General features: G+C 27.1%; 1 protein-coding gene across 2 annotated transcripts in view; it reads right to left on the bottom strand.

Moving 5' to 3' along the window:
- LOC101240980 (anaphase-promoting complex subunit 1) overlaps positions 1-16,530 on the bottom strand; it is a 141,471-nt gene that overhangs the window by 108,828 nt on the left and 16,113 nt on the right. For both annotated transcript variants that reach the window (XM_065804581.1, XM_065804582.1), the window contains exons 5-9: positions 8,064-8,143; positions 6,551-6,621; positions 2,921-3,057; positions 402-660; positions 156-324 (exon numbers count right to left, since the gene is read on the bottom strand). In XM_065804581.1, the coding sequence (XP_065660653.1) occupies positions 156-324; positions 402-660; positions 2,921-3,057; positions 6,551-6,621; positions 8,064-8,143 (716 nt within the window). The remainder of the gene's footprint in view (positions 1-155; positions 325-401; positions 661-2,920; positions 3,058-6,550; positions 6,622-8,063; positions 8,144-16,530) is intronic.

Here is a 16,530-nt window from a genome sequence, read left to right as displayed (position 1 = left end):
TGGATGACAATTGTGGTAAAATATTGGATGATAATTGTGATGATATATAGGATGATAATTGTGATGAAAAATTAGATAACTGAGTTAAAACACAGTTATTATCTAATATTTCAAAAAATAACAACACCATTAAAAGCGATATGTATATGAATAACCTTATAATGTTTCCATGCTCCTGCCACACTTGGCTCATGCATATGTCTGGTGGTAGTGGATCAACATCTTCCTCAAATGCACTTTCATCACAAGACATACGAAACATCATAGGAGAAGATGTGTAAGACTTACGAATGTATGTTGATTCATTATTCTGACTTTCCATCACTAAAACAAAAAAACTTGTATGAAATATTATACTTATAACTAATAAATACCTTCAAAAAAAGTTGATTAAAAAGTACCTGCATTTATATAATTGACACGTGGAGAACTTTTAATATTTGCATTTGGTGAACGAGCTGATATAGCAGGAGAACCTGTCTTTCCTGCAGGCGATGATTTCCATCCCTGAAAAGGAATAGGTGGACAAGAATGACGCTTTTTAGGAGCTGGAGATTTTGATAGTCGTGTATCACTCGTGGAAACATAGCTCAATGATTGGTTTGATAAAAAAAGAAACTCTGGTAAATTGTCTTGCTGCTGCAAAGGAGCAGGCATGTCCTAAGGAAAAAAAAAATAGATGTAATGGATGGAAAACTGGACAAAATAACTCAAAAGTAAAAAAATTATTATATTTTTTTCATAGGTTGATCTTGTATAAACTTGTATCTTGATAGTTTCAACCAATCTAATTACAAAAAAGATTTCATTTTAGAAAAATATAGCAAAAGTGTACAGCCTAAATGAATTAAGATGATAGATTTTTTTTTAATGTGAAAAAAAGAGTTGTCAATAAAAAGCAAGATCATTCGTTCAAAAGTAGAAAAAAATTCTTTTTTTAATTGACATCAGTTATCTAGTTTAAATTTTTTAATATGTTTATTATTATACATTGATATAATTCAAAAACTCCTTATTTGCATTTATCTTAGTTTAGGAAAGTTTCAAAAACCTTTGCATATTAATAAATAATATACTTTAAAATAAGTTAATAAGATTTTTATATTAAAGAAACTAAAAATACTTTTGGTAAACTAAATTTGCTGGTAAAGTACACCAAAAATAACATTAACATAAATTATATAGATAAATGTTCAAAACATTTTTAAATTTTATTTTCAAATGCAAAAGTTTAATTTACAATAACAATATTCATAAATACAAAAATTAACTTCTTTTTTTTAATTTAAAAACAAAATTTACATAAATTTTGTTTTTGTAAATAAAAAAATAAAATTAATATTTGTATTTAAATATATTATTTAATCTAAATACCTAGTACACTAGATATTTAAATTCGCTTAAATTTACTTGTTGCCCTCATGTGGTGAACAAATCTCACTCTGCTCCTTAAATCCCTTTGTTGCTTATTTAAATTAATTCTAAAACAGCATATTGCAACAAAACTTCTTTTAACTAATATTCTTTTCAGCTGAAATTGACGACGCAAGCAAGTTTCTCATTTAAAAGTTATCAAAAACTTTCTTACTTCAATCAGCGATCAATTTAAATAAGTTTTTTTACTTATTGCAGATGATGTTTAAAAAACTTAAATATCATATTTAATGCAATTTGGAACCACTATAAATTTATTTAAAGTTTAATTAATAGTTTTAAAATACTATAATATTTAAAAACTTAAATATTCAATAACATTCCATACAATATATAGTGTTTTTATAATTTTTCAGCTATTTAAAAAGTTACATAAGGATTGTGGGAAACCGTCAAAAAAGTTGGTTAAAAATTTAATACTATTATACATATTTTTTTAATATAAAAATAAATATAAAAAATGACAATATTTTAAATAACTGTTTAAACTTTTTAAAACTGCATTTAAAAGTTATGTATGCAACTAATATAGATCATCCAGGTCAATTTTAAAAATCCGGAAATTGTTTGAGTAAAATATCTGGAAAAAATCCTGAATATATTTGCCCTTATTTTCCTCTTAATATTGCTTTTACCTGAGTTGATTTAAACTTTTTTTTTCAAACTTTTTTTTATTTTTCTACAAATGATGATTGAAAAAGCTTAAAAAACAAATACATTACAAAAACTTATACCTAAACTTGTATGTATAGAAAGTGTTTTGGATATCAGGATAAACTGAAAGTTGAAAAAAAATATCTGGAATTCCGGAAATATCCAGATAAGGATAATCCCTGAATTAAAACAAATCCAAGTATCAAATTTATTCATTCAAATTTTAATTGCAAATAATTGTCTTTCATTCTTGTTTTCTCTCTTTTATATCACACAAAATAGATTTAAATATGAAAAAACTTGATAAGATTGCTCAGAAGGAAACATGTTGAATATATATAATTTACCATTTATAAAATATAAATATATTCCTGCTATGAAAATAACTCACCAAGGAAAAAATCATTTCAAAAATATTTATTTAACTAAAAAATGTCAAATTTTTCTACTTATGTGTAACTTTAAATCATGTAAATTTTTTTCGTTTGTCACACTTAAAATCCAATATCGCATAAAAACATTGCATACAATTTTTTTCTTGCAAACACCCTGGTCGAAGAACTAGGCCCAGTCTTCCTTAAGCAATGAAAACTCTGACATTAAAACTTTTTTGAATAATGATCTAACGAAATCAAATTATTACCCTAGCAAAAAACTGTATATTATAGACATCATCACTATTTATATCAATATATAAAAACATGTCAAAATACAGCATGCCATCATTGATAAAAGGTATTTGCAGTGTGGTGCAAAGACAAAAAAATATTTAATACAAAATTCTACACAAAAATATATTTTAGTTTTAAAGTTATACAATGCATAATTATACCTTTTCTTCTGCTTTTTTAATTAGCCATATTGAATGCAAACCTAGCATAGTATCATAAGACAACGCAATAGAATGCTCTTTACTCGTGTATATTATATGCTGGGAAACATCTGTAAAATAACTTGGTCTGCAACTATCTAAAAAATATTATCGAGAAAAATTAAAAGCTCAATGCTAACAAGTTTAGTTGTTTGAACTTTTTTTTTTTTAGCATTTTTGTTTTGTCTTAATTTATCTATTATCGTTACGCAGCTCACACTTTGTATACAAATTGGCAATTTGCATATGCATTCTACATTTAAAAGTTTTAGGTTAAGCAAAATCACTTTTATTATGGAATATTTAAATTATCTTTTAATATTGTTTATGTGACATTTATTCAGAAAATATTAGGTTATAAAAAAAAGCGTTTTACAGCACCTGTTAACTGTGAAAGTTTTATTAAAAGTTTTACAAAATGTATTTTTTTTAATTGGAGACTATAAATTATTTATGATTTTAAAGATTTTGGATTTAGTTTCGAAGGAATGTAAAAACATTTATTAAAGAAATTTTTCTATAATTCATTTGCTAACTAATTACATAAAACATCTCTCATAGATTAAATGCGAAAGCATTATTGCAGTACTGTTGACACTATTGCAGTACTGTCAACAACCCTATGTTGATGAATGGCAACCCTCTTACTGAGTACTCTTCTTTACATCTTCTTGGATTATCATTTACTACTGACCTTTCATTGAAACCATATATACAATCAATTGGTAAATTAGCATCTGCTAAGGTTGCTTCTCTTTATTGTGCTTACCATTTTCTCTCTCCTGAATCCATTCTCTACCTCTACAAATTTCTTATTCGTCCCTGTATGGAATACTATTGTCATATTTGGGCTGGTTCTTCTAATGATGCTCTTTCTCTTCTAGACTAGGTCCAAAAACGCATTGTAAACGTAGTTGGACCCGGTCTATATGCTAAGCTTGAGCCTCTTTCTCATTGTCATAAAGTTGTATTTATTTTTCTTTTCTACAGATACTATCATGGCCACTGCTCAAAGGAGTTTTTATCTCTAGTTCTATCAACCAAAACTCATTCTCGATTGACTCTTCATTTATCAAAGTCTCATTCTTTTACTATATCTGTCCCTGCATGCTCCAAAAACTTTTATTCGTCTAGCTTTTTTCTCTGCACTTCAACCCTTTGGAACTCCTTCCTATCTTCATGTTTTCCTGACTCATACAACCTTCAACTTTGTAAGTCTTCTGTCAACTGTTTCCTTGTACTATAACTATTTATTTCTAGTAACTCCCAACTTAATAGTGGTTGCTTGCAGCCTTGTTAGGAGTGAATCAGAAAAAAAAAAAAAAAAAAGAAAACTATTTAAATAAGATATCTAAACAAGTTTAGTTAATTTATTAGGAAACTTTTTTTTCAAAGCACTTTTGTTTTGTTTTATCTATTTAAATAAATTATTTAAACAAGTATAGTTATTTAGACACTTTTTTTTAGCATTTTTGTTTTGCTTTAATTTATCTATTTAAATAAGTTGTTTAAACAAGTTTTTTATGTAAAAAAAAATTGTGTCCAATTTTTTTTCCAAAATTCAAAATTTATAATTTAACTACTTAAACGTTTTTATTTAAGTTTTTCCACACACACACAAACACACACACACACACAAACACACACACACACACAAACACACACACACACACACACACACACACATACACACACACACACACACATGCACACACACACACATGCACACACACACATGCACACACACATGCACACACACACATGCACACACACACATGCACACACACACACACACACACACACACATGCACACACACATGCACACACACACATGCACACACACACACACATGCACACATAATGGCAAAATTTTTGTTTTATTCTGTTTATTTCTAGTATACTATCATTATAAGCACTAATCATAGATTATACAGGTGGTATTTTAAAACTCTGGAAAATTGTTAGGGTAAAAAATCCGGAAAAAATGCGGAATATATTTTCCCTTATTGTCCTCTTAATTTTGCTTTTAGCCAAGTTGTTTTTAAATTTTTTTTTTCAAACTTTTCTTTATTTTTCTACGAGTGATGAGTGAAAAAGCCTAAAAAAAATCTAAAAACTTTTTTTTTTTTAAAAAAACAACCTTTAAAACCTAAATTTAAAAGTTAATGCTTATTGGTAAAAATTTTAAATAAGGGGCCCAGACTCCTAACTCAATACTCTTAAAATTTTTAAATAGGGGCCTCAAATTGACTCAAGAAAATTGATAAAAAAATGGAAGATTCCCAAATCATATATTCTTTCTTTTTAAATTACAGTCAGAACACGGAATGCGGTAGTGGTGTAGTGGTAACTAGTCAGAACACGGTATGCGGTAACAGTTAAATTACAGTCAGTACACGGTATGCGGTAATGGTGTAGAGGCAACAATATGCGGTAGTGGTGTAGTGGTAAGAGCGCTCGCTTTGTAAGCGAAAGGTTCAGAGTTTAGGTTCGACTCCCACCACATCCCTGGAAGTACCGCACTCAACTTAGTTTCTCCGCGCAGCGGCCTTGCTAGGCAAGGTTCGTGTTTCTGAGTTAAAGAGTTGAGAGAGGGTTGCACCACGAACAACAACTAAAAAATAAAAAAACACAAAAAAATGAGTAGCCTCCTCGACTGTAGTGGCCCCCCTCGGGCCTTGGGGAGGTGAATAATCTAAAAACAAAAAAAACAAAAAAAACAGGATGTTCCAGAAAATGATTCATTAACAAGAAAGCAAAACTTGATTTATGTTTGAAGTGACTGAAAACTATGTGAAACAATTTCTCAATTTTTATTTTTATCAGCCTTAAATAGTTGTTTTTTAGTTTTATCAGTCTTAAAATGTTTCCAAAATAATCAATAAAAATAATCTTGCTAAAGAAAATATAAAGAATTCAAAAATAAGATTTGCTTTTAAGTTGTTTTTTTTTCGGGATAAAACTCTCAGTTTACTATTGGTAGAGAAATCATTGTTATACAATCATAACAATTTAAGCAATAACAAAGCTCCTAACACTTCTGGAGCCTAATTTTTGAGACTTTAAGCCAAATTTCTTTTTTTTAAACATCCGTACTTGCAACAAGGGTGCCAGCCTCGTTCGGAGTAAAGATGTTTAAAAATAAATAAACAAGTAAAACCGAAACAATAAACACGATTAGCAAAAAAAAAATTGAAAGATGTCAATAATTCAACAGCTCCTAAAAAGTTACCACTTTTTTTCATTTTAATATGCTCATAAGTGTCAGGAAAAGATAACCTTCTTAGGCCAAGATGTTTCATAATTTCAATCACTTGAGGAGACTCAATACTACTCAAGGAGGAGACTCAATACTACTAGAGGAGACTCGATACTACTAGAGGAGGAGACTCAATACTACTAAAAGTTTCAAACAGGGGTTAGACTAAGCTTTCTATATCAAAATTCTTATAATAAAATTTGGTGGAGAAGACACTCTCCTTACAAATTCGTTTGAAAGAATTCAATAATAATAATAAATAAATGGTTAATAAATGTGCAAAAAATTATAAAAGTAAAAAATGATTTTACAATTAACTTAATAAAACAAACCTTGATATCTGTAAACAATAGGTTTAAAGTCTTCTAAAGGATGCAATAAACTGAACAATATTGGCATTTTTCTAATGACAAAAACAAATATTAAAATTATTTTTTGAAAATTTCATTTTGATAACAAAGATTTGTTTAATAAAATTATAATTTTTATTGATGTCATTTTCTTTTTTTAAAACTCTTTAACAAATTCTTAAGTGCTTGTATGGGTAAAAGATTACTACATCTGTCCAACAACATCTGTGGAGTAGTCTAATATCATCTGTACACTTTTGTCCAAGATCATACGTATTTTTTTTTTTTTACTTTGACAACATCTGTCCAATATCATCTGAAAATTCAACAACCCCTAATAACATCTTTAGGAAGATGCAACTACATCTGGTAATTTTTCTCCAAGTCCAATAACATCTGGAAGAATTTTCTCCAGATGTAGTTACATCTGAAATAATTCCTATATGTAACAACATCTGGTTAAAATAATGGGTTAATAATTAATTTTTTTTCCAGATGTAGTTACATCTGAAAAAATTCTTATATGTAACAACATCTGCCTAAAATAATGCATTAATAGTTAATTTTTTTTTCCAGATGTAGGTATATCTGAAATAATTCCTATATGCAATAACATCTGGTTAAAATTTAATGTGTTATAAGTTAATATTTTTTCCCAGATGTAGTTACATCTGAAAAAATTCCTATATGTAACTTCATCTGGTTAAAATAATGCATTATTAGTTAATATTTTTCAAAACCCACAGATGTAGTTGCAAAGATATTATTACACTTTGATAATTTAAAAGATGTAACTACATCTGTAGAATTTCCAGATGTAGTTGCACAGATGTTGTTATACATAGATAATTTAAAAGATGTAACTACATCTGTAATATTCATTTAATTTTTGCACAGATGCTGTTAGACATCAATGAAATTTCAGATGTTGTTGGACAGATATTATTATTCTTCATTGTATTTACAGATGTTGTTGGAGAGATGTTTTTAGACATGGTAAAAACTGATGTTGTTACCCTGACCCCTTGTATGTAAAGAAATCTTTCGGTTTCATTTAAAGTTAGCAACTAAATTTTGATTTGGTATTATTGAGTACCAAATTATTTAAGGCTAAAAGAAAAAAGTTAAAAACTAAAGAAAATTTAATAATTTAAAAGCTACATTTAAAGTTAAAATATTCAACTTTGAAAACTAAATATTTTTAACCATTAATCAGACCTGATATTCTGTATTATTTTTTTTTAACTTTTTTATAGAGAAAAATTCTCAAATAAATAGTAGTCCTCTTTGAAATTATTTTTGCGGATAAAAACAGTGTATTAAATGGTACAACACTTTAATGCATAAAACATGTTAACGATTTTTATTAAAGCTTTACTATTTTGAACTTTATTGTTAATTTGTGTCAAATTTATACATATGTTTTATATTGTTTTATGACTATGTTATAAATAAAATAATAAACAAAGTTAAACAAAAAATCATGGGGGCTAACTTCCTATCATCTTCAGTTTCATACGATAACACCTCTCTTTCAACACAAATCCCAATACTTATCTCCCATATCTTTTTAACCTATAAAAAAAGATTAAAATTTTAAACTATTTAGACAAACTGCATAAAAAAAAAAACTTCATTTATTGACTTTATTTCTGATTCTGACAATAACATGTTTTACCTACAAAGAACCTGACTATTTTTAATATGACACTATCACTAAGAATAATACTGTCCAAAATTGCACATGGCACTTATCCCACCCAGATTAAAGAGTTAGTTTTTAATAAAAACTTATTGCAGGATTAATAATGTGACAAAACAATTGTTTTGTCAGTAACTAGTATTTTTATGATGTTGTCAGGATCAAACTACTGTTCAGATTCAAAACTAAACAAAACAAAACCGACAATTACATATAAGCATACAATGTAAAAAAAAAAAAGAAAAAAAAATCTTTTTTATAAACAAATCTAAACATAAGTTTAGTAAATATACATTAGAAAAGTATCGTAAAAAGAAAATCTCTCCCAAATACGACTAATGCTGTTGAAAAAGGTATGGAATGGCCCCTAATATATTCTAACAGGTTTGCAGTTTTCAACTTTTTATTTGTAAAAAGGTAAAGAAATTTGAACAACTTGTCTTTTGCTCTTATAAAATTTTTCAGCTAAAAATATAAGTTCAATATCTTTTTGCTGACAAAGCTCGGCACTCAATCATCAATTGTTGGCAGGCAGTCAACAATTGATGATTGTTTTTTTTTTGAAAATATTATATTTTAATCTTTTAAAATCACTTCCAATCAAATTTGATTAGCAAGGTTGTTAATCAATTTTGAAAAAATCATTAAAATTTTACTAAAAGTCCAACTTTTACAATAAAATTTAATTCAACTATTTTAAAAATAGAAGTTTAACACAACTACATAAACAGCAATGTCATCAAATGTTTTTGATTGGTGAAATAAACGTCAAATGTATTTGATTAGTGAGTACACATTTAGCGTTTTTGATTAAAATTTAGAATAAAATATTTTGAGTAAAAAAACATCAGATGTTTTTAATTGGTGAATTAAACATAGTTTACCATAACAAATAATAAAAAAAAAAAAGACCATAACAATTTTAGGTCAAAATAAAAACACAAGTTAACACTTCCTTGACAAGTTGTGTATAAAAAAAAGAAAACTCTCAGTTTACTATTGATCGAGAAAACTCTCAGTTTACTATTGATCAAGAAATCATTGTTATAAAATCATAACAATTTAAGCAATAATGAAGTAGCTTTATTTTTAAAATTAAATTTTTAAACTAGATTCTGTTATTATTATTATTATAAAAAAATATAAACACATGTAAGTTATTATTAGGGATGGTAATCCCGGGATTAGTCTCCGAAATTTCCCGGGATTTCGGGATTGTCTTAAAAAAAGTAAAAGTTTCAGCTTAATTTGTAATTAAGAAATTTAGACATAAAATGTAAATATCGGCTTTGGAATTGTAGCTGCTTGGTTTTGTAGCTGTTGATCCTCTTTGCAACGTTTTCTTTTTATTCTCCTCCTTTCTGTATTATATCGAAATTAAAAACATTATTGCTTATTTGGAATATTATACTATATATATACATTTTTTATATGTTTAATCATACATATTTTATACCATTAAACATAAAAAAAATGTATATATAGTATAATATTAAAATTAATATATTATTAAAAACTAGTAAATAAAAAAAAAATTCTTTTTTCAAATCCATGCTTTATGCAAGCAGAATTCTATTGGGCCTAGAAATTCTTTTTTTGTTATCTTTTGTAGAAGGAAAAATTACTGTTACGTTTTTAAATTTTTTTTTTATTAATTCAGTGTTCTTATGGGGAAATACAAATTAAATTTTTGTTAACTTAATTAACTTTTTTTGGTCAAATTTTTCCATTTCCTTGTATTGTCATCGAAAATGATAAAGTGTGCAAAATTTGAGCAAAATTGGTTGAGAAAAAAGATTTCAAAAATTGATTTCAAATTTTGTGGCACACAAACATATATATATAGAAAGTAACCTTATATAAAGCATGGAATAAATAGAATTTTAGCACTTGCTAATTGGAAGATCAAACATTTTTGATAAAAGAAATACCTTTTTATTTTGAATTTTCTAATTCATTCTAATTCCAATTTATTCTAATTCTAAACCTGATGGAGCAGCTTAAATGAGAAGTTAAATTTAAAAAAATTATTGTTCTAAAAAGGCACTTCTAGATTTAGAATTGGATTCTAACATCAATGATTCAATTAAGATGAACGAGAAAGAATGCAGAATTATATCTGATTTAGTTGTACTTTTACTCCCAATAAAGCAACTGTGGAAGCACTTTGTCGACAAGCCGTAACTTTAATTTCTTCCGACAATGCATAAAAGTTTATGTTGGCAAAAATAAATGAGCAACAATCTGAAATCGGAAAACAATTGTATAATGCTTAGAGTCACCAAATTTAAGAGAACACCGTTAAGGAGCTTAGTATATCTTCATGGCCAGGTTACTTTATTCCAGAAGTTTTTCTACCAAATACAAGTACCCAAAATAAAAAAATTATGACAAACTTGATAATGTGTTTAAACTCGGCAGATATAATAACAGCAGCAGACTTGAGTAGAATAATGTCAAAACAATTAAAATGAACAAATCAAATGAAGTGATGGAAAAAAGATTGGTAGCAATACAAACACAAAATATAAAGATAAAAAATAACTTTTAAAATTCAAAAAGAAATACTGTTATTTGAAAGTAGTAGCTTATGATTAGATCACCTTTAAAAAAATATGGTTATATATTATCTATACGGCTAACAAGTATGGATTTCGAAAAAGCATTCTCAATTTTATGTTCAAAAATCAAATACAATTAAGCAATCAAATAATTGACACTTTGATTTTTTAGGGTAGTAAAAACAAAAAATATTCAAAAACAAATATAACTCATGTATATTCATGCATATTCATATCATTTTTAGTTATTATTTTTATCTATACTGTGTTATCATTTAAGGTATTGTTTTATAATTTAAACTACTAAGGTGCATTAATGAATGAAGTACTTTATTTATATCATAATTAAATTAATATTTGAAAATACTTAAAACAATAGTTCTTCTTAATCTTCTCTTTCTACAATTGTGTTTTTTTCTATTTAATCCCGGGGACAACTTTTTCAATCCCAAAATCCCAGGATTGAAAATGTCCGGGATTTTTGCCATCCCTAGTTATTATTAAAAAATTAGATTTTATTATTATTAAAAAATATAAACAGACCATGAGTTAAAATTATTAAAAAATAAGATAATACTAAAAATTTTAATTTATTTACTTATTCCATAATAGCAATAGTTATAATCATAAAATAATAATTAAAACATAAATTATTCTAAAAAAAGAAAATGTTTACAATTAAAAATACCAACTGTTGAGAAAAAAAATAAAAGTGTTTTTGTACATCATAAAACTACTTTAATATAGTTTTTAAAAAAATATTAAGCAACTTGATTTACTTAATTGATAGTTTCTTATTTTAAAGAAAAAAAAATATATATATATAAGCCTATTTAACTCTAGATAAATAATAAATAAATAATAAAAAAACAATAAAATCAACAATAAATTAATAAAAGATAAAAGTAAGGTAAGATAAAAGATACTTGTGTAAATAATTTTTAATGAAAATAATCTAAAAACTACTTTATTTATTAAAATTTTTCTTATGCACAGTGGACCAGAGATTGGCATAAATGCAGAAAATGAGTTTTTGTGGAAACTTTTTTTTGCAATATTTTAAAAGTAAATACCCCACAATGAAAAAAATCTGTCATTTAAATATTTTAATTTTTGTTTTAGGAGTCCTGGGAAAGTTTTTAAGGTCGTCCATTTAAAAACTTTTTATAAAAAAAAAATAATAATATTAAAATACTCATAAAATTAAATTTCACCTCGTAAGCGCAGTTTTTTTTAATTTAATTAAAATTTTATAACCTCAATATCAGAGTACATGCTTTATTTTAGAAAACTTGACAAACAAAAATAATCTTGTATTTAGGATTTTTTTTTAACTTTAAATATGACAGTTAAAAGTATTATAAAATATAATAAAAATTTACCATAAATGGCTCAAGATCTTTTTTCGCCCGCGTTTCCCCACTATAGGATTAACTTTTTTACAGTGTCTTAATATTGCAGAAGGTTTCTCATTAAAAATATCTTGTGCAAAGTTGCGCCAATTAAAGTTTAGCAGGTTTTAAACATACAACCTGTTTGTCATTTTTAATTGTTCAAAGCACATTGTTGTTAAGTATGAACTCTAATAATTAATTGCAATTATGGAAAGAAACAATAAAATTTAATGCTATTCCACTTCATTAAGTAATGTGGTTTTTTATTTATAAACTTAAACTTATTTCAGTTAATTATCGATTATATTTTTAATTATCTAAAATACGAATACTATTTAAAAACTTTAAAAAACTATACTTATATTTTTAAATTGAAATTTTCTTTTACTAATCGTTATGAAAAATAAAGAAATTACTCAAAAACTGTTTCATGCTTTGGAAAACAACTTAATCAAATCAGTTAATGACCCTGATGCTTATAAAGTTGAAGGGATCTCTGACATAGACTTCAAACTATTTTCTAAACAGTTTAACAAAAAATGGAATAAAGTAAACAGACACAAGAATAGATTTGAGTTGCATTACAAAATCTGGTTAGAAAAAAAACTACATGCAAGTGATGCATGTTTTGAAACAGATAAACTAGACAAGGGGCAAAACTTGGGCTTGACTTTTCCCACTTCTTCTCACAATTTAGATATGATATTTTATAAAAATTAAAGTAATGGACTTATGATGTTTTTCCCTATTTAATTATGATTTAGCAAATGTTTATACTAAATACAATCATTTGATATTTTAATTTAAATTAGTTGTCTATGGAAGACCACCTGGTGCAATTTCCATACCATTCACCCAAGCTTCTGAAAAAACAAAAAAGAGGAGAGCAGAAAAAAAAAATATTGCTGAAAGAAAGGAATTATTTTACTCACTTATTTTGAAACTAAATAAGGAAAAAAGGTTCAGCGAGGTACATTAACCTCAATACTATAGTCATTTTTAATTTATCTTAAATATTAAAAAAAAATCTCCAAAATACTGAGGATGATAAATTATCTTAGTGAATTGTATTCACCTCACTTTTCAACTTTACATTTTTACACTTAAGGTTGTGAAGCAAATATTAAAATCAGAGAAAGATGGTGCAGTTAATTCAATAACAATGTATACTGGAGAGGAAGCATTAGCGTTAATTTTGGACTTCCGACTTAGTAAAGCCGCTTACCAAACAATTCGCATTGAGCAGTTTCTAAAGGAAACAAATTGTATCCAACTTATAATGAAGGGAAGAAAAAGATTTATACATACCTCATTGTGGAATTATGTAAGAAGCACATTGTGGAATAAAAACTACTGATTATTCAGCCTCAGCTGATTTACAGAGCCTTATTGACCATACTACATACAGGTTATTAAAAATACTCAATGAATCTGTAAAGGCTTCTGAGAAATCCATTCTTGTCTTTATACACAAAGTAGGATTAGATGGTTCAACCGGCCAGTCATTATACAAACAAAGTACACAAGACAAGATAAGTATTAGTTATGTTGAGGAACAATCTTTATTTTTATCCTGCATTGTTCCAATTAAACTTTATATTGAAGAATCTGACGAATCACTATGTACTAATGAAAAATCATCCTCTACACTTTGCTGTCGTCAAGTACAATTTCAATATGTAAAAGAAAGTGTTGAGGTTATTACACAAGAATATATTTCCTTTAAGAACAGTAATTTGAAACCAACAATCTTTAATTCCTTTGTTATCAAACATAAGTTAGAATGCACAATGATTAATGGAAAAATGGCTACTATAGTTTCGCCTTTAAGTAATTCCTTCCAATTATGTAGCATTTGTGGACTGACCCCTTCAAATATGAAGAATCTAAATGTTGCTTTTTCAAAAATCTATAATACAGTTTCCACTGAGCTCGGATTGAGCACATTACATGAATGGATTAGGTTCTTTGAATGCTGCCTTCATATAAGTTATAGAATTGAATTAGGAAAGTGGCAAGATAAAGGAGAAGATGATAAAGAAATTGTTATAAAAAAAATATATTGTTCAACAAAAGATGAAAGATCACTTAGGTTTAATTGTAGATGTGCCAAAAAGCAGCGGTTTAGGTACAACAAATGATGGAAACACGGCTCAAAAAGTATTCCGAAACTATGTCTGCTGAAATACTTGGCTTAGATAAAAATCTCATGAAATGTTTCAACATAATTCTTTGTGATTTATCGTGCAAACATCAAATTAACGCTGATAAACTTGAAAAATATACCAGAGAAACAGCAGAACTCTACATTTCTCTGTACCTATGGTTTCAAATGCCTCAAATTGTACATAAAATTCTAACTCATAGTTCTCCAGTTGTAAGAGATAAACCAGTACCAGTCTTCTTTCTGAGGAAGCTCAAGAAGGTCGAAATAAAGACATTAAAAATTATAGAGAACACTATACAAGAAATTATTCAAGGAAAGTCACTAATAAAGATGTTAGGCAAAGATTATTGTGCAGTTCAGATCCAATTATTAATTAACACAACTACATGGTAATCCAATTATTAGCTCTCTAAGAAGGAGTTTGAGATGTATTAAAGAAATTATTTTGAGCTTAGAAATAATTGAACTTAACAAATATTGTTAACTTTTAATGTAACTTTTTTTTAATTTTAAGTTTTGTATATTTTACTCAGATTTTTGATAAAATATCTAATAAATAAATGTTTCTTTGTTTATAAAAAGTTTAAACACATAATAATCATTTTAATTAATTAATGTTTCGAATCTGGTAAAAACTGTTTCTTTGTTTATAAAATAATGCTTCTTTGTTTATAAAAAGTTTAAACACATAACAAACATTTTAATTAATTAATGCTTCGAATCTGGTAAAAACTGCTTCTAAAAATAACAAAAAAATATGTCTAAAATCTCTAACGCCCTATACACCCTTTTCTATTAGGGAGCCTGTATCTGCAAAAGATCTTCATGATGACTAGAGTCACTGATAAAAATTTCAATGTGACAACTTTAAAAATAAAGAAGTTATGGTTTTTTGTTCATTTTATGTTGATCTTGGCCCACTCTGTTATGCATTAAATGGCTATATAATTTAAAAACTTTTTTATTTCAATTATTAAAATCTTTCTTGTGCATTAAATGGTTATATAATGAAAAAAATTAAAATGCACAAGATATTATATGGTACTAAGATATTACAGATATCACAAATACTTACATAAAAGATCGCAAAAATACAAAAAGTGTAATACATAAACTGTTATGTATAGAAAAAATATACAAAAAATGTATTTTTAATTTTAATTTATTTAAATTTATTATTAATTTATTTTAAATACTTTTCAATTTTTGTATTTCAGCGAATCAATGCTGATCATTGAATTTCAAGAATAACAAATAAACTTTTTTAAATGTCAACTTCGTTTAATTAGGCAGAAATAAAATATTTATCAATTACTTTTTGTTTCACAAACAATCTTAATATGTTTCTTAATAAATTTCTTCTAATCATAATAAGGGGTTAAGGGGTAAACAGATTCTATCTGTTGCCCAGCCTCGCACCCCTTCTTCATCTATTAGGCTGGCGCAGATGTATTTTTAATACATTGTTTCCAGTTTAGGATGTTGAATGCTGGATCTTCTTGACTCAATGCATGGGTTTTGCTTGTGTCTCTGTTTTTATGACTAGGCAACTCATTCTATTATCTCCTAATGAGGGTACAGCTCTAAAACTCAGTTTCATGGTTCTAAGGCCGGCTGGTAGTCAGATTTCCTGAACTCTGTGGTAGCTCTCAGAGAGGCTGATTCCATTAACAGCTGAAAAATATCAAAGTATTAACAGTGCCATGTTGCGCATGAATGGTGTCCCTGTTTGTACTTTTGGTGTGCATTGCGGAGGCCAAATTTGGAGCTCTTTGTTACGGCTTAGGGTTATTAGTAGTAATGAGGCAATTGCTTGGGCTATTAAACGGTGTTCTGAGTACTATCTATGCTTTGAGTCAAGTTCTTCAATCTAATTTAAAAATGAATAAAGTACCAAAAACTATAAAACACAAAAAACCAGCATCATAACCAAGTTCACTAAACCTATCATTCGCTAATATTCATGGTCTTCGGAGTAACTTTTCTTCTGTTGAGTCTTATTCCTTGCAAAGTTCACCAGACCTACTAGCTCTTTTTGAGACTAATTTGAGTTCAGCTGTCTCATATTGTGATCTTAGTGTTGATGGTTATCTTCCTTTAATTCAAAAAGACTCCAATAGTCACATGCTTGGCCTGGG

The sequence above is a fragment of the Hydra vulgaris genome, chromosome 09 (genome assembly GCF_038396675.1).
Source record: "Hydra vulgaris chromosome 09, alternate assembly HydraT2T_AEP".
In the NCBI taxonomy this organism is placed as follows: Eukaryota; Metazoa; Cnidaria; class Hydrozoa; order Anthoathecata; family Hydridae; genus Hydra; species Hydra vulgaris.
The sequence above is the reverse complement of the archived record's forward strand: the minus strand, read 5'-3'. Positions and strand labels throughout refer to the sequence as shown.